The sequence below is a fragment of the Zeugodacus cucurbitae genome, chromosome 4 (genome assembly GCF_028554725.1).
Source record: "Zeugodacus cucurbitae isolate PBARC_wt_2022May chromosome 4, idZeuCucr1.2, whole genome shotgun sequence".
In the NCBI taxonomy this organism is placed as follows: domain Eukaryota; kingdom Metazoa; phylum Arthropoda; class Insecta; order Diptera; family Tephritidae; genus Zeugodacus; species Zeugodacus cucurbitae.
In genome coordinates, this window is record NC_071669.1 from 46782171 (window position 1) to 46808000 (window position 25830).

The window sequence follows — 25830 nt, forward strand, 5'->3', positions numbered from 1 at the left end:
TTCTCTTTGACACCATGTCTGAAATCCCACGTGATCTGTCAAATACTAATGCATGAAAATCCTAACCTCAAAAAAATCACCCGTTAGAAGCCCTGAGGTCCTCATGCTCTATACACGGGGCCTTGAAAATTTGTGGTCCGATTTCGATTTTCAAAGTTCTGGTATATGGGAAGTAAGCGTGGTTGTGAACCGATTTGGTCTATTTTCACAACATAATTGGGATGCAAGGGAAATATTACAAACCGAATTTCATTGAAATTGGTCGAGTAGTTTCGGAGATATGGTTTTTGACCCATTAGTGGGCGGAGCCCCGCCCATTTAAAATGTTGTGTACAATTTCGAATGCAGCTCTTCTGTGCCTTCTTTATAATGAAATTTAAGGCTTGTGTCCGTTTTCCTTAATGAATTAAAGAATTTGTAATAGTTTTCAACATAACCTTTGTATGGGAGATGGGCGTGGTTATAATCCGATATCCTCCATTTTTGAACTATATAAGGATTTGCCTGAAAAAACGACTCATGAGAGTTTCGTTGATATAGCTTTAGTAGTTTACGAGATATATACAAAAAACTTAGCAGGGGCGGGGCCACGCCCACTTGCCCAAAAAAATGCATCCAAATATGTCCCTTCCTTTGTACCAAATTTCACTTTCATAGCTTAATTTATGGCTTAGTTATAAGTGTAGTGTTTCCGGTTATCGCCATTTTGTGGGCGTGGCAGTGGTCCGATTCCACCCATCTTCGAACTTAACCTTCTTATGGTGTCAAGGAACACGTGTTTCAAGTTTCATTAAGATATTTTACTCAAGTTACAGCTTGCACGGGCGGACAGACAGACATCCGGATTTGAACTTTACTCGTCACCCTGATCACTTTGGTATATATAACCCTATATCTAACTCGTTTAGTTTTAGGACTTACAAGCAACCGTTATGTGCACAAAACTATAATACTCTCTTAGCAACTTTTGTTGCGAGAGTATAAAAATCAAAAGGCTTAAACCACAAAATACAAAAAATCTAATAATTAACAAAAATTTACAAAACAAAAAACCAATAATTATATTAAAAAAAAACAATATTTTCTGTGTTAATTTTTTAATGTGTTATAGCTACGAATTGTGAAAGAGTTTATATATATATATTTTTTTTGATTTTTTGTTTTAATTGTAAATATGATAATTGTCGATTTAAACAGAATATAAAAAATTCAATTTAAATACATTTTGATTTTAGCGCGAAATATCAGTTAATTTTTAAGTTTACTTCTTCTTCTTCTTTCCCTTTTTCCCTTTCTTTCCCTTCTTCTTACCACCGCAAAGTGCAGCAAGCGCTTCATCCAGCTCCTTGTCGGTGATCTGTGTTTCAGTGGTCATTTTCTGTTTGGGTAACACAATCGGTTGCTTCGGCGTCTTCAATTCGATTTCGATTGTATTGCGCTTGCGGCGATGTTGTTGTTTATTGCCTAATTTCACTAAGAAGACGTCGCTGTCAGTGTCCTCGCAAGTTTTGTAACAAACCTGGAAAATGGAAAGCATTTTCGTTAAAATTTGCTCTTATGATTTTTATACGAAGCGGATTGCATTAATTGGATATTGGTATTGGTGCTATGGACTAAAGCCCCGGAATAGGTGATTTGGGTTTCGTAGAGCTCTTTATATTCTAAGATATCATCAAATAACATCTTGAGTCCTTGTGAAATCTACCACAGAAGATAAGGGCAGTGTAAGCAAAGATGAATTTTATGAGTGCATAGAACGCAACTATGATCGCTGCCCCCGCCACGGTATCAGAATCGTGCTTGGCCTCTTTACACATCTTAGCGTTGAAACGACACAACAGTCGGGAAATTCAGTCTCTATGACGAAACATCTCCAAACGGCGAAATCGAGCAACCAAATGAATCATGTTTGATAGACGGAAGACATGTCCCCAATCTTCTTGACTTGCATGCGTTCTGAGACTCGAATCACTATCGGGTAGTAGCGAAGATACGCACCCGACTATGAAGAAATTCGAATAGCAATTACACGCTTGAAGAACAATAAAGCGCCGGCGCTGATTGATTGCCAGCCGTGCTATTCAAATACGGCGGCGATGTACTGACAAGTTTCTTTGCAGAATATGATCAGACGAAAGTATGTCCGACGATTAGAACCTAAGTATACTCTGCCCAATCCACAAAAAGGGAGATCCCACATTATGCGCCAAATACCGACAATCCTCCACAAGATAAGTTCATATCAAGCGTACTGTGAGAAAGACTAAAGCCCACCATCAACGAACAGATTGGACCATGCCCCAATCTTGGAAAAGGCCCGAGAAAACGAATCGATACACAACACTTTTTTATCTTTTTTATCTATTTAAGTAGACGTTGGGTAATGGAGAGAATAATAATATCTGCAGAGCTAAATATACAGGGTACAATATTTTAAAAGGATATACAATTACAGACGTTTGCGGATGATGTCGACAGCAATAGCCTTTACAGTCGCCGAACGGCTCGAAGAGATTAGTTCTGCTTCCTCTAGGCTTGACAAAAAAGCGAAGCGAAATATCTCCTGTTATCAAAAAACAGACAGACATTCTCGTCTTGGCTCTCATCTGCTGGTGGAAGTAGAGGAATATCTAATCGTTAGAAAAATCAGGATGAGAGTGACCTGGTTTCGCTGGTGTTTTGAATTGATGAATGTCGCGCTGTTATTAATTCGGCTATAATGCCGTAAGCGGTGCCTATGATAATTAGTTATGGTACGTTCAAATGGCCCTAAAGCGAATATTATTGTAATGCTAACGATTATTCTCTTGATATAGTGCAAACTCGAACAATCATCTATTACCGGTTTATTATTAATAGGACCGAGGGGATTCATGTAATCTATACAGATAATTCTGTAGATCCATCAGAGCTATTAAACCCTGATCCTAGGAGATTTAATATATCCTGAAATATCAACCACCGATCAAAAGAATATATGTAAGGATGATTTCTTGTTAAATCTATCCTAAACATATCTTCTAAACCTAAAAACAATTGCGTAGTCTACCATCGTCAGTCAACCTGAACTAGACACAAGTTTATGAGAACCATTTTCACAATGATTAAAAATCTTTGCGTTGAATTTATGAACTTAAACATTTTACTATAATAACCTTTGACATTTGACTAATACCCATGCAGCTATGCAATACAATTTAACGGTATTTGAAGCTTATGTAATTTTCAAACGCTTAAGTAAAAAGAGCTACCTGTGCGCTAATTGTAACCTCCGATAAATGGAGCACTTATGCAACCGATGTGGCATAAAGACACAATGTATGGTGCATAAACGGACTCGTACATATGTACATATGTACAGTATGTTTGGAATTGTGATAAAAATGTTTGTGGCGAACGATAAAAGCGAACTGAATTGAATAAGTGAAAAAGTACACGCAAACTAGGACAAATAGGTACTCCGATCAGTTAGATACCATACAATAAGATTCAATTGCATCGGATTGGTGGTGGTGGTTTTTATGGCATTGCATTGGCCCAGCTTTGATTTGGCTGACTTGCTGCTACAATTGCTATGCCATGGAATTTGCTGGCGATGTCATGCGAACGAAAGCAATCGAATGGAACTGCATTAAACTCAAATGCATGAAATGAGAAGTGGTAGCTTATTTCGGTGCATATATGGTACGACTAATGAATACCGTGTAGGAATAACTTGCGGATGACCAAGTTGGTTAAAGGAGAGGATTAGAGGATAATCACTACATATAATTGTCAAGAGAAGTTCCTTTGATTGGTTGATTCGGTCTTGATTTAAGAGTACGGACTTTTTCAATAGCCGAATTGTGTTGACAGGGGAGTCGGTTCGTTCAACAAGTCGATGGACTTAACAAAATTTGAGTTTCTTTAAGGAGAGAGAGAGATCTGACAGAGGTATATAAGGGGATGACTTCCCTGCACATTAGTTTAACTTGAATCGGAAGTTCTGATTTTAGGGGTAAATGACTTCTAATATATGATGATTCTATTGATTGCCTCTTTGCTTGGCCTTTCATATCGAAAAACCGAATTATGTGATGTAAGCGAAGATCTTCATGCAATTTGTTTAATATCCGCGGTCTCGGAAAGAACACTAAAGCAATTTTTGTGGCGAAATCCTCCTTCTATATAAAGATCAACACTGAAGAACCCTACTTCAGAACGTGCTTACACTCAGATTCGTCGGTGAGTATATGGATTACTCCGTCATTACAATCGAGGCCCTTACTCTCGGAATCTGATTGCAAATCGCAATTTAAATTTTCCAGCAGAGCAATCAGCATGGGACATGGGCCAGCAACAAGTGCACTTCGAGTTCAAACATCGTATATATATCATGGGAATGCGCGTGCAGTCGTCATTATTATCTGTGCTATACATACAAATATAGTGCACCACCGAGTAGCTACTTATATAAGACAAAAGCAGTAGCAACATCCGTAAGCGGCGGCAAGTTGATAAAACAACAACACAAAAGGCACAATTTATTCACTGCGGTTTTCATTTTCTCCCAATTTTCTGTGGGCACAATGCAAAGGCAACAACACGAACAATCATTACTAGTCGCTGCAATCCAGCAACGCGTGTGTGAGTGTGTGTTTGGAGAAGTGTACGAACTCGTGGACGCAGTTAGCTTATCAGTCAGTCGATCACTACGTGGGTTATATTCAGCTGCGGTCTATAAATCAGTGGCGGAAAATGAGGTGCACAAAATCGACTTGTGCAAATATTCAATCAAAGTGAATGTAAAACGTGCTACAAAATGAATTACTGGGAATGTTGGGAGAATGTTGACATGCTTTAACATTCACTCACTTTAAATTTTTGCAGAACTTCCGACAATTTTTACTTCTAACTTAACATTCCAACTCTGTCTCCTACACAACTTACCTCAATGCCCTTCTTTCTGGTATCGGCATTTATGCCCTTCAAAGTGTCCTTGATCTCTTGCGGATCAACTTGTAGACAACAGTTGCGTACATCTTGTGGATGCAACGGCGGCGCTATCGGTCCACAATCGTCTGTGCAACAGGCTCCCTTTCGACGATACAGTTCAAGTTTTTGTTCCGCATTGCAGATGGACTTGACTTTATTGAAGGGCACACAGTAATTATCAGGTTCACATGAGTCGTTGCCGGCGTATTTGATATTGGCACGTATTTTTGGTAATTTCGGTCCGTTGATAATGTGACCGTTCGTGCGTCGTTTTACGTGATTTTTCGCGAAATTGCTGCGTTGTAGTATTTCATTTATGGTTTCACAACGATTGTTGTTAAGGTTGTCCTGCGAATATAAGAAAGTGGAGAATAACGAAGATAATAATTAGTTTTATAAGCAAAAGTCAAGAAATAACGAAGATCACCAGTCTACAATATTATCAGTAAAAGTATTTTCGGTATAAGGAGGGTCATAGTTTCGGAGTTGCGTACATAGGGATTTCAAAAGTTCTAATCCGATCGATTTTTAAATGAGAGTTGTTATGCCCAAGAGACATTATTTGTAGTTTTAATTTATAGCTGAGATATGAAATTTCACCGAGAAGGGTACATCGAGATCGCTAATTTCTTGATCATAGTCAAGATAACCATTATCATCCCCGTCCTGCTCTATCGTGCAGAAGCATAGACGATGGCAGCATCCGATGAGAAGGCACTGGGAGTTTTCGAAAGGTTTTGCGGAAGATTTATGGTTCTTTGAACATTTACAACGGCGAATACCGATGGAACGATGAGCTGTATGAGTTATACAACGACATTGACACAGTTCAGCGAATAAAAAGACAGCGGCTACGCTAGCTAGGTCAAGTTGTCCGAATGGGCGAAAACACTCCACCTTTGAAAATGCCGGTGGAAACCGAGGAAGAGGAAGATATCCACTACGTTGGAAAGACCAGTTGGAGAAGGACCTGTCAGCCTTAGTATCACCAATTGCCACCAAACAGGCAAAAGGAAAAATTCCTCAAGATTTCGTGGATGTTTTGTTCCGCTATAATAACACAGGCACATCGTCGAGCTTTATTACAGGCGATCTGTATGGTTGACATATAATATAATGGAATGAAAAGAAATATAATTGTATATCCATATCTCAACCCCCATACAGGGAGTACTAAAATTCTGCTTCTGTAAGATTATACTTCCGAAAAAAAGTATATGTATTTAATAATTTCAAAGTTTTCATAAAGCCGTAATTCTAAAGAAATATTTTCTACATACCGCATTATTCTTGCCATCGCAATCACTCCCACTTTCAATATTATCCTGAGCACCGTCATCAATGCTCTCCACTTGATGGGTGTTCTTAAGGACACGTATTACGAGGCCACTACCATTTAGGCAAGCCTCGAACTCTTCGTAGGCTTCAGGGCCCGGTTCAGGTTTAGTAGGAACGACAAAGCATGGCGGCATAATTTGTGGCGGGACACATTGTTGACAGGGATCCGATTCTTCCTCGCTGCTTCCTGGTATATAAAAATATAACATTGTAGATAAATTAAATATAATCGCTTATGATAAGTTGAAGTCTTGGAACATACCCTTTTCAAAGTTCTTATGGAAAGAAATCGAATTTAAATTTGTTAGGTTACGTTTAATTTTGAAGGTTCTAGATTCAATCAATTTTTGTTTTTAATTTGTTCAAGCATATTTTTGCATTAAATAGCGCAGTTTCCGTAATGCTCTAGCTTTGGCTATGTAAATGATAGAGAATTAGGAGAAAGTTGTGGAAACAACCAAAACATATTAAGGAATCGCACCCGTTTTGTTAATACATTAGATTGAAAATAGCATTCGGGGGTGCGGTAAAAGAAGGTACCGTTAAAGCGCTAAGTAATTTGTAATTTTCGAGCGATTTTAAGGTTGAGTTGAATTACTCCCAAGTCACACTTAAGAAGTATCAAACGTCACATATTTTATAAAACGGAACCAAAGCAAGTAGTAGTTTCGGAAAAAACAAGTATTTCAAAAAAAAAAGTTAGAACAAAAAGGGTACGATCCGCTCCTGCTTTTAAGCTTTCGAGTTAACTTACCCGCCTCGCATTCGTCCATGCATTCTTCACAGGTGCAGCCCTTATTCTCGTTGGAAAAGTAACGTTGACACATATCTGTGCGCGGTTCCTTCTTTTGACAAGGGTCCGGTTGCGGGCAGCATGGAGGCGGCGGAGGGCAACAGGGCGGAGGGCAGCAAGGCGGCGGTGGTGGACAACAAGTATTTTGCGTTGGCCGCTTTTTCTTTTTCTTGCAACCAGCGGGACATTCTGGACATAAAAATAATTAAACATAAATGCATTTTTCTACTTAAACGTAATACAATTCAGATGCTTACCCCTGTCGCAATAGTCTTCACACTCTTCGCAAGGACAACCCTTGTCGGCATTGCAAGCAAAGTACCGACGACATATGGGTTTTTGCTTTTCCGGATCCGGTGCACATGGATCTGGCATCTGGCATGGACCTTGTGGCTTTGATGTTATGGCCGGACAAGTAGATGGGCATGGGGTCACCTTTTTACCACAAGCTGTTGAACAAATGCGTGAGAATGGAAAACTGGACACAATTGTCGGCCCATTGCAAACGAGTCGCATTATCAGCACCAAATTGCCGGTTTGCATATGTTTCATATTGAATAGCGGCAACAGACGCTTGGTCAGCTCCGATGTGGGACACATTTGTTCGCGTCGTCCAAAAGTTTCGTCATCACAATCATTATCGACGACTGTAGTCTTAGATGGTGTTTTCGGATCAGGCATACGCGCTGTATGTTTGACCAATTGCTCCAACCAATTTGGATTTTCAATATTGAAGCTTTCTGTTACCTTATCGAAAAGTGGCTTGATTGGTATGTCTGTGGCACCGACGAGGAATTTGCATTTATCGGTTTTTTTCTTGTAAATGTGTATGAGCAGACGATCTTTTTCCGTTACTGGCGACTCCAGCGAGAAAAGACAGCATTTGCCACATTTAGGTGCGCACATGTCTACGCATTGACCGAACTCGCGATCACATATGGAGACGAAAACGCTGGAACGAAAAGAGATTTCACAGCACGTAGGGTACTCCTCTGGGGCGCAATGATTTGGCCGTGTTATCAACAGATCATCGACCACAAATTCGAACATGTACAGAAAATTTTGCGCCATTTTAAGAATTTAGTTATAAAGCAATTTTATTAAAATAGATTTAATTTTTATTGGTAAAATGTAAAATTTTTCTGTTTGGATTGAAAAATAAAATTGTTTCATGCCAAAAACTTTTGGAGTAGAAAATCGAGGAATATTTGCATTTTTCCCAACAAGTAGTTTGTAGTTAATTTAATTGAAGCATAAAACTATAATTTATGTTTAGATTTATGATAAATGTGTTTATAAACTAAATAATTTCTGAAATGAAGAGATAAAATATATTTTACATAAAATGAAACGAGACTTCGAGATGTGTTAGTCAAACTTCTAACATACATTAGTTGCAAACATATTTTTAAATATATAAAATCAGCCAAATTATTTAACATAAAACATAAATTTATTTAGAAGATGAAGTAAGTTTCACTTGCAATTCACTGTTGTTTTTATTTCTATAAAATCATTTTTTTATATTATATTATGATAATATCAAGTTCATTTTATTTTATTTGCTATTAATTATTATTTATGTATATTTTCTTTTTAACGGGAACTATAACATTGTGCCTTTCATCTTGAAAATTTCTCTATTTCTTATTTTATATGCATTACAAGTTCCTCTTTAATCCTATAAACTATTTATTTTTCGCCTATACTGCTTTACTACGATCCACGCTTCATTTCTTGTATCTGTTTTAGCAAAAATTCCATGCGATCCTTCATTAGTGGCTGACCGCGTTTGGTTTTCTTGCTGATCACTTTAGTTTTCTCCAAACGTTTCTTCTTGTAATTACGCACACGTTCCTCCTTTTCACGTTGCACACGTTCTTTTTCAGCTTTGGCTTCAGCAATTTTTTGCGTTCTTAATTCTTCTCGCTCCTTTATCTTTTGCTTTCTGGCCTATAATAAATAAATTGTGATATGTATTTTAATATTGAACTTGTTTTAAAAATTGTTTAAATATTTACCTCATCCTGTGGCTTTTTCCGACGCCATTGGTTTGTGTTTGGGAAATTAGGTTTATTGGACTTATATTGCTGTTTTCCATTATTATTAAGTTTCCGCTTATTTTGTTGATTACCCTTAACAGCGTTATTGCTTTTCACTTTCGGCTTGGAATTTCCCATATTTAAACAATTTATTTGTTTATTTACAAAAGAAATAACTCAATTTTAGAACCGGCACATGTATAGTTTGTTGAATGTTTTGTTTAGTTTAAATCAGCTGTTTACGTGCCCAGTGTTGCAGTCATTGCAGAAACAGGGTTGATTTTGAATTATTAACCAACCAACGTTTAACGAAACTGGACTTATTTGCCAAGAATTTGACTTTGTAATATATTTTTTTCATAAATTCTTACATTTCAATGTCTAAATATCTCAAAACTCAACCGAAACATGCTTTTTAAATTTATATTGATCTATATCGTAAATTCGTATATTCCACTATACTTATTGTTACTATAGCCATACGGCAAGATTTTTTTACGATATTGATAAGAATCAGCTGTTTAAAAATGTCAAATTTTAATAATTGCGCTAAATTATTTTTAACTTTTCACTCCATAAACTTTAATTACCCCTTCGCATTTATAAACTATTTTGTTTTAATCAGTTCATTCCAATATAAAGACAGTAACGCTTTATCAGTGCTTTTATTTCCATTATTTAACTTAGCAGTTTAGCAAACATGGGTAACGATGAGAAGCTGGAGTATATTAAAAGTAAAATTGGAACTTTTCCTGATTTTCCAAAGAAAGGCATTGTCTTCCGGTAATTTCATTGTCAAGATAAAAAATATTTGTAAATTAAATTAACTGACTAAATTATAATATTCCTTTTAGTGATATATTTACTGCGCTCAGGGATCCTACTGCCTGCAAGCATTTGAAAGAACTGCTTGTACAACAAATTAGAGAAAAATGTCCAAATGCTGAAATCATAGTTGGATTAGAATCACGTGGTTTTCTATTCAATTTGCTGGTAGCAACCGAACTGGGTATTGGTTGTGCACCAGTGCGTAAGAAGGGCAAATTGCCCGGTGATCTAATATCTGTGGAATATGTATTAGAATATGGCAAAGTAAGTCGTACATATACTTATTTGTAATAATTTTATGTGGTTAAATTAATTTAAATTTTATTGTTTAAATAGGACATTTTCGAAATGCAAGCCAACGCGATTAAATCGGGTCAAAAGGTTATAATCGTTGATGACCTACTTGCCACCGGCGGTTCGCTCAAAGCTGCAATTGAGCTGGTGCGTAAAGCTGGCGGCAATGTTATTGGAAGTTTTGTGATTTTAGAATTGGAAGATTTACACGGTCGTGACAAAATCGACTGTGATGTACATTCTCTAATTAAATATTGAAGTCGAGAATTGCTACTATCCACTATGTGGACTTAGATAACAAAACGCAACACACTACCCAGAGGAACTCACTACTTTGCTACTTTGTAGATTACAAATTTACCAATAATAATATTCAGGGCTTTGTTAAAATAAGATTTTATACATTTAAAATAATTGTAAATATGTGCGTAAATATATATGAAAAGATATTATTATAAATTTAACGTGAAACAGGAAGCAATAAACACATTACTCTATTTTTATAAAGCAAATCAAATGTAATTAAGATTATGTATTTTTTTTTGTTGAGATACTCGAATCTTATAGATTGTATTACTATAATGACTGATAAAGAAACGCTTTATATTGTAAACGTGATTGAAACAATGACATATGTCTCTATCAATCCTTCTATATACTATATACACATGTAGGTGTATGTATGCTTCTATTGCCAAACGGCTCATTAAGTGTAATTGAGAACTAGGCATTCAAAATTTTACTTTTAGTGGTGTTTATACACACACACACATATATGTAATAGTATTAAAATCCATATGAGCAAATAGATTTATGAAGCTGTGTTAAATTGATTGATTGATCCTAAATGTATGCAATGATTTGGCACTGATTCGAATGTATACATGTAAACAGCGATTAATACATACATATTGCACATATATAATTCGAATTTAAAATGATTTCGGTGTTTTGAGAAAATGTAGGACCCATATTTTTTGTAGGGTTTGCGCAATATAGTAGCGTTTATAGTGAAAATATCGACTCTTTCCGCTGTATGTACCATTAGAGACTTCATCTTAACTCCTCCTAAACCAGTTTGAAACAAATGCCGCTTTATAAAAACGGCGTTGTTGTTGTTGTTGTAACGGCTTAAAACATTCCCCAAATAATTCTGAGGAATGCTGCCGATTTGACAGTCCTTGGCCGGATAAAAATCCGGGTCCGTTCCGGTTACGCAGAACCGACTGTCGTGGGAACGGAACTGCAACTCGTCAAATACAATGCCTCTTACCTTGAGCTTAGACGGATAAACTATATAGAGTTGCGGAACTCGACCAGGAAATGGTATTAGGATCTCTGAACAAATCCGGATTTTATCAAGATTTTGTTACCTCGGCTGGTTTCTTGTTCATATGGATGGCTTCTGGGCTTTATAACGTACTTGAAAGGATTAATTTGTATCTCAATAATTCTAAGTTTTTCTAAAAAAAATATTATTGCACAATATTCCGGAATGTGAAGCCATACCTAACGGTAGTTCAGATGATGTAAAAGGTTATTTAATCAATGAGGAGTTTTGAGGACTTAAATCTAGTTCTTGCGACAAAAAATATTTAGTACTTAGTACTTACCGATCCAAATAGAGTTAGATCGTCGAAGGGCAGCTCTTGGTTGGATAAAATCCGGGTCAATTCCGATAATGTAGAACCGGCTGCATTGGGAATTTTGGTCTCCGGTTAGATGACCTCCACCACAACTAGACTTGTCAATCTTCATAAAAGCCGGTTCTGAGATATCGGGATTGACTCGGATTTTCGGATTCGACCAAGGGCTGTTGTAAGGTAAATTGTTTTTTTAGACAACTAGACTTGTGCTTTCTCCAGCAGGGCTGGATAATCGCTACAACAACAACAAAATATTTGGATCCACATTATTAAGATAGCACCAAATATTTTTAATTGAAAAGGCATTGTTTAATAAATTAAATGAACATATTACATAAATTCAGAATGTGCATTTACCTTCCAGCGCTGCTTTACATTCCAAATTTTTTGATATCTGCGACTTGAGACCCGTTTGTTTACAAATAAAGCCGAAGCTGTGTTAGTTGTAAACAATCACTAATACATAGATACATATATGTTTATGGAAAAATCAGCTGAACCATAGAAACAAACCACGCATGTGTATGTCAAGAGGTGGAGTTGAGAGCATTATGGACAAAATGCGCTCTACCAAGCACACGAAAGAGGCATAGAGACGTCGAGAAAGAAATGAAGTGGCTTCACAAGAGCAAAACGATGGAGAGTGGACGCTGATTACTGATAAGACACGACGTGCGCAGAGGCGCTACTGCTCCTTTATCAAACAACAAAAAGGGCAACAACTACATATTGGAGGCACCAGAGATACGTTCCACTATTTTAGGGGTTGAAGCAAAGCTTTCTTGCAAAGTTGTTTATAAATTGAGTGGGTCGAGAGTTGTTGCCAATCATTTTAAAATTACAGTTTAAATTATTTTTTTTTTGTTTTTGCATTTAGTATATAGTATTAGTGTGCGAAGTGAAGTGAAGTGGCGAACAATTACAAATTATTAGCTTAACTAGAATTTAATTATCGCCAACTGTCAATCAATGAAGACAATGAGCGGCAATTAGGGCGGGAAGGGCGTGCTGCGGTGTGGAAGCTACTGTTGTGGGTTACATGAAAGCAAGCGCTGAGCGCATTGCAGCTGAAGCTTTGTGGAGCAGTTGGCAAACAACGACACCTTGCCGCTGGGGATGTACGCTAGTGGCGTGTGGATGAGGTGGGCGAGTGGCGCCAGAGCGGTAGTGGGCTTGTCGTTGCTGTTTTTGTGAGATTTGCGCGCTTTTGCTACTGTAGCCAAAGCTGGCATGTCCGTTTGTTAGTTGTTATTGTTGTTGCTGCGCATATGTACATATGTACAAGCGGCATTTGTTAGTTGGCACTGACGACGCTACATACAAACACACACACACACACGTACATATTAACAATGTAAGAGCGCATATATTTGTTTGTTTGTACGCCACACACTCCGGCGCAGTGGCCGTTTGGCATTCGCTGGCTTTGCCAAAAGTACTCGCACTAATTTCGATTCAGTACACTTTCACACGAGTGCGAGCGTTTTGCAGAGCGCGCATAGCAAAAGTTGCAAATTAATTTATTCATTAATGTGAAAAAAAACACAAACAAGCAAATATAACATAACAACAACAACATAAGTGTTTAATACAGCACAATAAAAGCCTAAAAGTAAGCGCTTTCAATTATTGAAAATCAACAAGAAATTAAAAATCAAAGTGTGTTATGTGTGTGAACAAAATTAATAATTCAGAAAATAGAAAAATTATTTAAAAAAAAGTTATGTGCGAAATGATTCACTGCAGGTTGTTGTAGCAGCAGTGTGGAAAAAAAGAATATGCGAATATTTTATTGATTGTGTTTTCATGACTGCTGTGTATGTGCATTCCATTGTTTTTTCTTTTTCTATTGTTTTTTCCTCGTATTTTTGGGGGTTTTGGCCAAATAAGACGTAGCGCTATTTGCATACAACAAATTTGCACAAAATAAATTTTGAACAGAAAAAACATGTACTATATAAACACATATCTATATAGTTTTGTATGTATTGATGGAATCGATGTACGAAATTAATTTAAAAAATAACACTTTGAATAATTAGAATTTCCAAATATGTGAAGCTTTTTAATTCCGAGAACAATTGAATAAAAAAATTTAGCTGTACATAACAGCCTTAGGTGTTAATTTAGGGAAAAGATTTGAGCATTAAATTATTTGGTTTACAAATATATTATTTATGTTTTCATTTATTATTATTCTTTTTTTCTTTTTAAGTTTTTTTTTACGAATATTAATTTATTATAATTTTAGTACAATTCTTAACCAAAAAATTTGGTTAAGTTATTACGTAATAATATAATTAATAACATAAAATATATACATGACAAATTTGTGTAACTTAATTTTTTTAGCTTATAAAGAAATTTCAAAAATAATTTAAAATTACATTTTTAACGTTGTTTTATTTTAATAGTGCCTTGTATACACGAAAATCTGAAAAAATCAAGCAAACTTAATTTTTTTCCAACTACAGTGGAACTTCCATAACTCGAAGATCTCCATAACTCAAACTTTTGCATTGACAATAGCGTTTTGAAATCAAATTTCATACAAATTTCTTTTCTTTCCATAACTCAAACTTCCCTGATTCCAAGTTCTCCGTAACTCGAAGTCAAGTTTCATATAAATTTTCTTCCAAAAATCGAACTTTTTGACCAGGGCATAATACAAGTGACGAACAAAAGATATGATATTACACTTATGGATTGCATAAATTATGTAAGAAGAAAATGAATTAGAATCTATATTTAACAGCTTTTTGAAGAATTTCATGTTTTAATGAAAATTCTATAACTCGAAGTCTCTCTAACTTGGTTTTTTGTGGATTATGGTGATTTGATTTAGAGAATAAATAATAAAATAAATAAATATCAAAACATTAACTGTTTTACTTTATAAATATTAAAATATTTTTGATGAAAATGAAACAGTTATTTTTACTTTTTTCTACTTTTAATAGCAACTTTCGATACTTATAAGCTAAAATCTGATCAAAAGTTTTTGTATTTCTCTGGCACAAATTATAACTTATTATGATCTTTGGTGATTTCATGAATATTTTTATTTTATTTTAGAATATTGATAGAACAAAGGTTTTTTAATATTTGTAGTATTGGTTGATTTTTAATTAAAAAGTTTTATTTCTCTAATTATTAAAAAAAAAATTAAGAATAACAATTTATCGAAAAATCGTATCAGGTTCTATATTTTTTAATAATTCAAAATTAATATTGTACAATTTGTAATAATTATAAAATATTACAGAAGGAAATTCAACTATTTCATTTGTATTTTTATATTTTTATGTATTTTTTTTCATTTAAAATCTTTTTTTAATTTATTAAACATTCCATTTATATTATAATTATATTTTGAGCTTGTTGTTGTTGTGCATTTACAGATTCTTTCATTCCCCCATCAAGGGAAGAGGAACAAAAAATATAGATTTATAAAAAAAAAAAATTTTGTAAGAAAAATTTAAAAACTACATTTCAAGGTCCATGAAGGTTGAGTAAAGTGTATAAAAATGTTTTTTTTTCTTCATTCTGATAAGTTAAATCTGCAGAACAAAAAAAAATTCTAAAGTTTATGCCATGTGCCAAGTTGTGATTTAAATTACAAAAATAAAAAAATAATCTGCAATATTATTAAAAAAAATCATTAATCTGAAATAAAAAATCCAAATAATTACTTATATCATCACACTGCGTCGCAATGAAATTATATTTGTCGAAGTAAGAGAAAAACGACGTGAATTTACTGATAAAAATATATGTATATACATACATACATATGTACAATATATAAAACAAGAATTGATTACTGATATTTTCAAATTTGAATTGAATGAAAAGAAGTCGAAATTGAAATTAAACAGCATCAATTTTAGTGACTAATTGGTTAACATTTTTTTTAAAGCATCTGTAAAGTTTCAACTTTAGGTTCAAAAATTGGAATAAATTTAATTTAGTAGTATATATTTGTATAACGGAAAATCGTATCTAAGAACTGCAACCAATTCAAATTGCCACAATTATTATTCAGGCTCTAATTATTTGCATTGTCTCCATTTCAATGTACACCACTGTATATTTCTACAAATCAATTCAATGCTTTGTGCTTACAAATTTGCACACATCAATATGCACATACACACATATACATATATCCATATGTATAACTGTGTGTTACTACCGGCTTTGTATGGAGATTTGAGCGATCATTTTAATTATTTTGAATTTTTAATGATAAATAATTGAAGCAATAGATCGACAAGTAAACTAAATCACATGCAGATGGCATTTGTATCTACATATATGTATGTATGCTTATATATTTACATTGCGAAGTGTATTTAGTGCGCTCCCATTGCGAAAATAGCTCATGCGACAACGCAACGACAGTGACAGACAGACAGAATCTGCACAGGCTGTATTTATTCGACAGCCAAGTGGTGGCGGCGGCTGTTGGCCGATGGCTATTTTCGATGCTTTATATATATATGTACATACATATGTAAATAAGTATGTAAAGGCAAGGAGCTGCGACAACTAAGTCAATATAAGCTCCCTCACAAGTGTGCACTAATTATAAGTAAGTTCTGGTTCGAGCGCAATGACGACAATAATGCCTGTAGTAGCGGATAATAAATAATGTCAAATAGAATTCGATAGAAGAGATTTATTTTTACGCAAAGCACACACACACACACACAATAACAACAACAACACGTGAATGAAAATGTCTACATAATAACCTTCTACGCAAGTGAACCCACCCACACGCTGTCGACCCAGCGCCGAAGAAGCTGAAACTGAAAATGCGTACAAAGTACAAAAAAAAAAAAAAGAAATGTTCTGCAATAAAACATATGTATTTATTTTCATTTCATTTCTTAAGTGTGTTTACTGTGAAAATAAATCGCCGAATATCGACCACAGCGAGTGCTCGCAGTCGCCGCTTTCTTAATGAATGAAACTGCTGTGCGCTCAGCTGCTGCCAGACTGGCTCGCTCGTAACCATGTGAAATGATTTCGGCTGCTAACGGTAAAGGTTGTGCAAGCAAAGAACAGTTACTTATATACTTATATGTGTTTGTGTGTTGGTGTGCTTGTGTAGCGCGCCGCATCTAGCTTGGCGTTTGACAGTCAACGTTGGCAAGCTTCGTAAAAAATCAATAAAATGTATGTTTTCATAATTTTGATGGTTGTTTGGTTAACGTTTCTTACCTTTACGCTAGCTTTTACATAATAGTCTTCCGCTTCCGTTGGCTATTGCTTAGGCGAAGGATAATCAGTCAGCAAAGGCGGTGGTGAGCACAAGTAGTGCGACTTAAGAAACATTTATTTTAAGCTGAGGAAATTAAAAAATAATTGTAAATAGAAGCATACAGTTATATATACATATGTATTTACATATTGGTATGTAAAGGTATGTAAATATGGGTGTGAAAAAAAAGATAAAAAAATTTGCAACAGAAAAGTGTTTGTAGTTAAACAAATTGAAAGAAATGTATATGGAAAAAAAAAAATAAAAAAAAACTTTCCATACAAAAGTTTATGATATGAAAATTGCCAAGCTTAGCTGATGCGCTTATGTATTTCAGCACATATATGTATATGTTTGTACTTGCATTGAACTAGTTATTAGTGTCTTGTAGCACAGCTGCTTCTTCGCCAGGTGTGCTCTTTTTCTTTTTATTTGCCACAATTAATTTTATATATACCATTCATAAATCAATAATATACCATTTGCTGCATAAGCAGTTAGCTATACCAAAGTGTGACCGCTGTTACCAAACTCAGTGAAAATTTACAGTGAAAAACTAAATATATGGTATACATATATACATACATATGTATAGCAGTATTTACATACATATATACATACGTACAACTATATACATATGTAAATATATTCGTGAGTATGTGTTTAAAAAAGCTTGCACGTGAATCAAATCGGTGACACAATTTTCAACCCAAAATGTCAAAGCAAAAGTTTAAGTGCAAGTAAAACTAAAACAACAATAACAAAAACTGAAAATAAGAAGCCTAAAATAGCAGCCAAATTAAAAGCGAAGTAAAAATTATATATGTATAAATAATATAACAGAAAAACAGTCATTAAAAGTAGAACAGAAGCCAAACTTTTGTTAGCAATTGTGAACAAAGTTTAAAATAAAGTGCAAAAGTTAATGTTCAAATCTACAATAAATTTAAGAATGACAAAAATAATTTAAAACTGTTTGAAGTGGAATATTTTTTCTTGTATTATATGTATTAAGCAACATATTGCGCTAAAGCATATAAGGGTTGTTCAAAAAATATGATGTTGTTATGACAATTGGAACAATCCTAACAACTGTAACATTAATTTCTATAATTTTTTTTTCTAAAAATAAAACATTTTAAAAATTATAAAATTTTTGTCATATAACATCATGAAAACATTCAATGAACGAAGCTAGTGGACGATTTAAATTTGAGAAGTAATTGGTAGTACATACGAGGGCTGCTATATACATTTCTGGCCTAATAATGAAAATAGGAATATTTATCAACGAAAATGGTTTCATTGTTTTTCAAAATATTCTCCATCAAGATTTATACACTTTTGCATGCGCTCAAACCAATTTTCGAAGCACTTTTTTTGAGAGATTGTCAAATTGTGCGGGATCCAACGAGAACAAGTTAATTCAATTTTTTGGCCGAGATGAATTTTTTACTTCCCTGTAAATAAAACAATTCACGATTAAATGACAAAACGTTCTGAGTGATGTTATGCTAAACAAGTAAGGAAGGGCTAAGTTAGGGTGTAACCGAACATTTTATACTCTCGCAATTTATTTATTTAACATTATTAATATAACACACAATTTGACCCACATATTCGTCATATATATTGTATAAAATCCATTGAAAGTTGGAAACCCTAATATTAGGTTAGAAGCACCGAGGTCCTCATGTTCTATATATAGGGTCTTGAAAACCTATGGTCCGATTTCTCCGATTTTTAGAAAGGGGCTGCCACACTATAAACGTAGTATTTATGCAAAGTTCTGTTCCTATATCTTCACTAGTGCTTACTTTATATATTGTAAAGTAAACGATTCAGATCGTCTTCAAAGTTCTGGTATGTAGGATGTAGGCGTGGTGTGAACCGTTCTGGCCTATTTTCACATCATATCGAGCCTTTACCGCCATTTTAGCGTAAGCGACGAAAACCAAACTTTACAGGAGAAGGTTTTTTTTAAATACTTTTAACCATTAATGTGGTAGTAATTTATATTTTTTTTTTTTTCAATTATATATGTAAATGTCTGAAAAGCATTAGTGTATGAGAAACTTTAAATTACTACCACATTAATGATCAAAAGTATTTAAAACAAACCTTCTCCTGTAAAGTTTGGTTTTTGTCGCTTACGCTAAAATGGCGGTAAAGGCTCGATATCATTGGGATGTAAGAAAACTATTACAAACCAAGTTTCATTGAAATCGGTCGAGTAGTTCCTGAGATATGGTTTTTGACTCATAAGTGGGCGACGCCACGCCCATTTTTCATTTTGTAAAAAAATCTGAGTGCAGCTTCCATCTGTCATTTCTTATGTGAAATTTATTGCTTCTGACGTTTTTCATTAGTGAGATAGTACTTAGCACTTTTAGTAATTTTTATACTCTCGCAACAAAAGTTGCTACGAGAGTATTATAGTTTTGTCCACATAACGGTTGTTTGTAAGTCCTAAAACTAAACGAGTTAGATATAGGGTTATATATACCAAAGTGATCAGGGTGACGAGTAAAGTTCAAATCCGGATGTCTGTCTGTCCGTCCGTGCAAGCTGTAACTTGAGTAAAAATTGAGATATCTTAATGAAACTTGGAACACGTATTCCTTGGCACCATGAGAAGGTTAAGCTCGAATGGGCGGAATCGGACCACTGCCACGCCCACAAAATGGCGATAACCGAAAACACATAAAGAGCTGTAACTAAGCTATAAATAAAGTTATGAAAATAAAATTTGGAACATAGGATCGCATTAGGGAGGAGCACATTTGCATGTAATTTTTTTGGAAAAGTGGGTGTGACCCCGCCCCCAAATAGGTTTTTTGTATATATCTTGCAAACCAATAAAGCTATATAAACCAAACTTTCTGCAGTCGTTTCTTTTAGCCGTTTACTTATACAGTCCAAAAATGAAAGAAATCGGATAATAACCACGCCCACCTCCCATACAAAGGTTAGGTTGAAAATGACTAAAAGTGCGTTAACTCACTAACGAGAAACGTCAGAAACACCAAATTTTACATAAGAAATGGCATAAGGAAGCTGAACTGAGATTTTTTTACAAAATGGAAAATGGACGTGGCGTCGCCCACTTATGAGTCAAAAACTATATCCCAGGAACTACTCGACCGATTTCAATGAAACTTGGTTTTCAAAAACCATATCTCAGGAACTACTCGACAGATTCGAATGAAATTCGGTAGATAATATTTTCTTGGCACCCTGACGACACGTGTAGAAAATGGATGAAATCGGTTCACAACTACGCCTATTTCCCATATAACTCAATTTTGAATCTTTCTGATTCGTTCACTTTATAATGTATACATAAGGTACCAAAATAAAGATAGCGAAATAAAACTTTACACAAATACTGTATTTGAGCTGTGACATCACTTGGGGAAAAATTGTCAAAATCGGACCATGACTTTTCAAGGCACCTGATATCAAACATGAAGAACTTAGTGCCTAAGGGTAATTTTTCACCGAAAATATAGGTAAGTCTCTAAATAAATTGCGAGAGTATAAAATGTTCGGTTGCACCCGAACATAGCCTTTCCTTACTTGGTTAACCTAACCTTTCAATTTCACGTCAATTTCAACTATTTTCATGGTGTATGGTGGGATACGTAAGAGAACCGACTTCAGAGAGTTTGGTTTATATAGCTTAATTGGTTTGCAAGATATATACAAAAAACCTATTTGGGGGCGAGGTCACACCCACTTTTCCAAAAAAATTACATTCAAATGTGCCCCTCTCTAATGCGATCCTATGTTCCAAATTTTATTTCCATAGCTTTATTTATGGCTTAGTTATGACACTTTATGTGTTTTCGGTTTAGTGGTCCGATTACGCCCATTTTCGAACTTAACCTTCTTATGGTGCCAAGAAATACGTCTTCCGGATTTGAACTTTTCTCGTCACCCTCATTTTGATATATATAACCCTATATCTAACTCGTTTAGTTTTAGGACTTACAACCAACCGTTATGAGAACGAAACTATAATACTCTCGTAGCAACTTGTGTATAAATAACATTCTTTCGAATTTCAAGTACAGGTTACAAGTATTGGTTCTGCTACTAATCGCGTAAAAAAAAATCGCGTAAAAATGGTTAGTTTTCCAATATTAACTGACGAATTGGTTCCTAATATAAAAAATATCGCGTATAACAAAATATACGCGCAAAAAAAATATTCAAAAACAATACAATAAGTTTCAAATTTCAGACTTATGATTTATTCATTCATAACAAAATAAATAATAAAAAAACAAAAACTAAAAGAGACGAAAATAGAAAATAGGTAGATCTATTGAAAAAACCGCATTTAGGAAACCATTCTTGGAATATATTTCCAGTTACCCAGACTTTTTTTATTTGGCCATCCAGTGAACACGTTAATGTTTTAAATCCGAGCCCTTTAGTGCTCGCGGCCTGAGACTTTTGTTTACTAACAGCGGTTTAATCATGCGGCCACCAGAAGCATTGCTACATAATAAAAACGTTACACGGTCTTTTGCAGCTTTGTAGCCACCAAAGGATTTTGGGTTCGTTTTGGTAACCTGTTCCAAAATAGGCCGGTTTCATCCGCAAAAAAATTGGTCTGGCGTGTAACCACCTTCTTGAAAAATTTTTAATAACTTTGGTGGATAGTCCTGCGCAGCTTTACTATCAACTGAAGCAATTTCACCGTTAGTTTTTAAATTATGAAAATTATGTCTTTCAATAAACTTCGAAAACCATCCACCACTATCTGAAAATTCATTTTTGTTTTCTTGGTTCGATGTTAATCGATTAAAAATACATAGAGCTTTTTGTTTTATTCTTGTAGTATCAACTGGGATTCGTTTCTGGTTGAAATCCTCAATTCAAATTGTTAATAGGGTTTCCATTTCTTCAATAAAAAAATTTCTTGAGAATGAAGTTTTCTTCGCATTTACATTTTTGCCGGAAACTACAGATTTTCTAATTGCATTTTCATTTTTTTTATTGTCCGCACTGTAGATTCACTGAGTCCAAGCCTCTTCCCCACATTTGTTGGGCCAGCTCACTGCTCTAGATAGTCCAAAACTTATATTTTTGTTTCTAAAGAAATGCCTTTGCGTTCTTTATTTTTTCCGGAATTAGCTTCCATTGTAAAGCTAGCAAAAATTGAAATTCCTTATGAAATTTTTTTATTATTTTTATTACAAACATTACCCAAACAACTGCACCGGCCGCTAACTAAATACATTACAACTAGATTTGCAATAATTAATACACATAGAGTAAATTTTTTTTGTTGGGACTTCCCCGTATTATATTCAAAAATTATTACGCGTAAAAATATGTAAACAAGCAAAACATTAAAAAAAAAGCAATCGCGTTAAAGTGAGAAATTCGCCTAAAAAAAGGAATTTGCGCTGAAAAAATAACCGCGTTAAAGTGAAATAGCGTAAAAAGAGATCGCGTAAAAAAAGGACTGAGTGTATACTCCAATTATCAGATTTTCAAAGAAATCACTATAAATAATTGCAGGCGAGTTAAACACTTCTGTCAGTTATTTAATGATTTCAGTATGTCAAATTTAATGGAACTTATGACAACACGTTTTGAGTCAAAGCGGTAACCTAATGGACATTTTCCAATTTGTATTTATCAATCAAGTTGTGGTGAAGTTTTACACAATTAAATGTGACAATTTGATTGAATAACCTTTCTTGATGCAGTGGGAGCGCGTGTCATAGAAATTGTATAATTGTCAGTCAGGCGTCATTGAATTTGACATAATATAACATACGCATATTTTGACTTTCAAAATAATGCGCTTTATGATTTGGGAATTTTTTTCACACTAAGATTTGGGGATATCTATAGAATTGCATACAATTTTGTATTCAAAGTCTGCACCAGGACATCGCTACTTTTATATTTCTTTATTTATAGAATCTGCTCTTTAAAGCCTGACAATATATTATAAAATAAATCCATTTAAAACTAGATAAGCTCAAGCAAGTGAATTTGATCTCTACTTAGAACGATTTTTGAATAAACAAAATATTGTCGGGAAATTCTTTTCTATTGATAGAGTTTATAATAATAGTTTTAAATTTATAAAGGAGCCCATTAGTAATGAAAAATAAAGTTTATTCAATACAGGCCTCTTGTCAATGAAATTATTTGTCAATATTATTTCAAAATCGTTCAGCTATAATCAAATCAACAGTGAACATTTTTTTATCTTAGCTTAAAAAAAGAGAAATACGAGAAATATTTTTTTTTGGTCTCACAAAGGCGCGGCATTCTATAAGAGAGTAATGAGCTGTCCTCCACACAGCTTCTACAGCTAGCATCCGGCAAGTTTTTTAACCTTACAGCGTGAATTCCGAAGGAAAAATGTCCAGTAAGAACCCCTACGACTAAGGAGAGGTAGCCTCTACCGAGGGTGAAGAGCTCGGTAGACCTCCTTGATGCACCTTAGGTCATAAGGATGTGGTGACTGCGCAAGTGCTAGTGACATACCAGCGTTTGCTCAGCTCATCGAGGCCTATCTATTTCTAACCTTGCAAGCTCATCAGTCCTATATTAATGTGGTACAGCCACTTTATTTTTACACATTTTAGATCAATTTTACCGGCTAAATGACAATTATTGCCAAAAATTAAAATTCAATCATTTTACATTGATTTTAGAGGTTTGAGGCTTCAAGTAAAATATAATTGTTTATAGAAAAGGTAAATAATTGATACTGATGAATCATTTCTCCAACCAAATGATAGCGCAAGGTTCCATGGCGATTCACTAACGCTTTGCGAATCGATGGCGGCTTACATTTTGTACATACATATGTATGTATAAATGTGGGTATAGTTCGAGACTTTTTACTTAAGAGTAACAACGGGCCTTTGAGTTTGGAAATAAGGAAATATAAATCCGGAAAATATAAAAATTTATTCCTCAATAGAAAAAAACCATGTGGGAAATTGTACGCTTATTAAATCCATTACATACAACATTATTCATGTTTTATAATTCACAACTTCGCACATTTTTGTGATTTCTCTGCCATATACCCGGCACATGTCTATGCGCTCAGGGTTCAATGGGTGCTCATGCCAAAGTAGGCTGCCGATTGCATTTTGCCGTAATTTATGAATTTAATTGTGATTATCTTGTTTTGCAGCTATTGTACGTAGCGTGATCGCAACAACTAGGAAATAAGAAAAAGCGCGCAAAGAAATAGGTGCAAAAATAAAACACACAAAAAATCGTAAGCAATAACGGTGTTAAAAGGAAATCATACCGCATGTTGTGCAATTCATATCAAATCAGCGGCAATAATAGCAACAAAAGCAAACAACAACTGGCGTTGTAGTGTCACCGCGGCAAGCGCCGGTTAAGTAAATGAGATTTAGCCACCCATATTGCCGCGCCCTACGGCGATATTTATTTATTTTCATCGCTATAGCGCTGCTGCCCATCGCGCTCGTCTATGTGGTGCGCCTCGACCAGCTCTATCGCATCAAAGGATATGAGGTGAGTGCAATTTGGTAATATATTTGCTTAAGATTTTTGGAATTTTTGAATTTTCGAAAGATTTCGACGTTCTTAATTTCTTGTTTGCTTCGCGCTAAGCACATTTCTAATCGCTCGCGCTGATAATCAAAGCGTAAATACTCAAGCTAAGGTTTCAAGTCAACTTGATAGTTTATCGCTGTAGTTGTATTTGCAATTTTTTAGTTGTTGTTGTTGTTTGTGTTTGCGTATGTGTTTATTTATTTGTTGTTATATTAATTTGCTCTTTTGTATCACATTAAAAGCGTTAATTTAGCAAAATAAAAAAAATTTGTAAATATTTTTAACACTTCTCTGTGCTTCGGAAAATTCGAGAGCTTTTACATTAGCTTCGCCACACGTCGTTGCCAAGTTACCGCTATACACTATTAATGTATACATAAATACTTTATCGGTTAAATGCCCTTTAATGAGGTGTAAATTGATGTATGCGAGCCCGTCAAATATGAAATTAAGTAAAACTAATTCATATTAACTCAAAACATACAGTAAAAACTCTAAATTGAAAAATTTTAATATTTTTTTATTATTTTTATATAATTGTAAAAGTATAAGTTTTGTTTAGGATAGGTTTCTTTGTAATACCTTGAAATTATCGATATGGATTATGTATATCAAACATATCTGAAAGAGTTCTGAATGAAGCTTCATACATTCTGAGGGTTCCTTAGTTCCAGACAGAAATACAGAGATTGCTATAAAACAATTAAATTACAAATTTGAGTCTATGGTTCTTTCTATCTTCTATGGTTCTATTACTCTGAATTTAAATGGGATAATTATTAGGTTAGTAACCGGTTACTATCGTGTGACTTCTTTAACCTGATGCTGGAGAAAATAATATGAGCTGCAGAGCTAAATAGAGAAGGTACAATCTTCTATAAAAGAGTACTGCTGCTGGCGTACCCCGATGATATTGATATCATCGGAAGCAACAACCACGCCGTTTGATCTGCTTTTTCCCGCCTGTATAAGGAAGCGAAGAGAATGGGTCTGGAGGTGAATGAAGACAAATTGAAATATCTCCTGTCATCAAGCAAATAGTCAGCGCATTCGCGTCTTGGCCCCCACGTC

At 34.6% G+C, this 25830-nt stretch overlaps 4 protein-coding genes across 10 annotated transcripts in view; 2 read left to right on the top strand and 2 right to left on the bottom strand.

Annotated features, from left to right (window-relative positions):
* Positions 1 to 1143: 1143 nt before the first annotated feature.
* LOC105221018 (uncharacterized) lies at positions 1144 to 8290 on the bottom strand. The gene is made up of 5 exons (XM_011197652.3): positions 7363 to 8290; positions 7067 to 7294; positions 6255 to 6499; positions 4930 to 5322; positions 1144 to 1519 (listed from the first exon to the last, which is right to left on the bottom strand). Exons 1-5 carry the CDS (start codon positions 8174 to 8176, stop codon positions 1262 to 1264), a joined length of 1938 nt encoding a protein of 645 aa, XP_011195954.1. The 5' UTR covers positions 8177 to 8290; the 3' UTR covers positions 1144 to 1261.
* A 408-nt stretch (positions 8291 to 8698) lies between these two features.
* On the bottom strand, positions 8699 to 9380 carry LOC105221017 (thyroid transcription factor 1-associated protein 26). Its single transcript, XM_011197651.3, has 2 exons — positions 9127 to 9380; positions 8699 to 9058 (listed from the first exon to the last, which is right to left on the bottom strand). The coding sequence occupies exons 1-2, from the start codon at positions 9283 to 9285 to the stop codon at positions 8822 to 8824; spliced, it is 396 nt and encodes a 131-aa protein (XP_011195953.2). The 5' UTR covers positions 9286 to 9380; the 3' UTR covers positions 8699 to 8821.
* Positions 9381 to 9673: 293 nt separating this feature from the next.
* On the top strand, positions 9674 to 10793 carry LOC105221016 (adenine phosphoribosyltransferase). The gene is made up of 3 exons (XM_011197650.3): positions 9674 to 9930; positions 10002 to 10239; positions 10312 to 10793. The coding sequence occupies exons 1-3, from the start codon at positions 9848 to 9850 to the stop codon at positions 10525 to 10527; spliced, it is 537 nt and encodes a 178-aa protein (XP_011195952.1). The 5' UTR covers positions 9674 to 9847; the 3' UTR covers positions 10528 to 10793.
* A 2570-nt stretch (positions 10794 to 13363) lies between these two features.
* The window catches only part of LOC105221015 (carbohydrate sulfotransferase 11), a 28688-nt gene continuing 16221 nt past the window's right edge, over positions 13364 to 25830 (top strand). Inside the window, exons 1-2 of one of the 7 annotated variants that reach the window (XM_011197645.3) lie at positions 13364 to 13527; positions 24365 to 24717. In XM_011197645.3, coding sequence (XP_011195947.1) covers positions 24586 to 24717 — 132 coding nt within the window. In that variant the 5' untranslated portion in view covers positions 13364 to 13527; positions 24365 to 24585. Of the gene's footprint in view, positions 13528 to 13619; positions 13733 to 16522; positions 17347 to 22574; positions 23585 to 24364; positions 24718 to 25830 lie in introns of those variants that run through there. The other 6 variants (XM_011197648.3, XM_054229084.1, XM_054229083.1 and 3 more) reach the window with 6 other exon arrangements.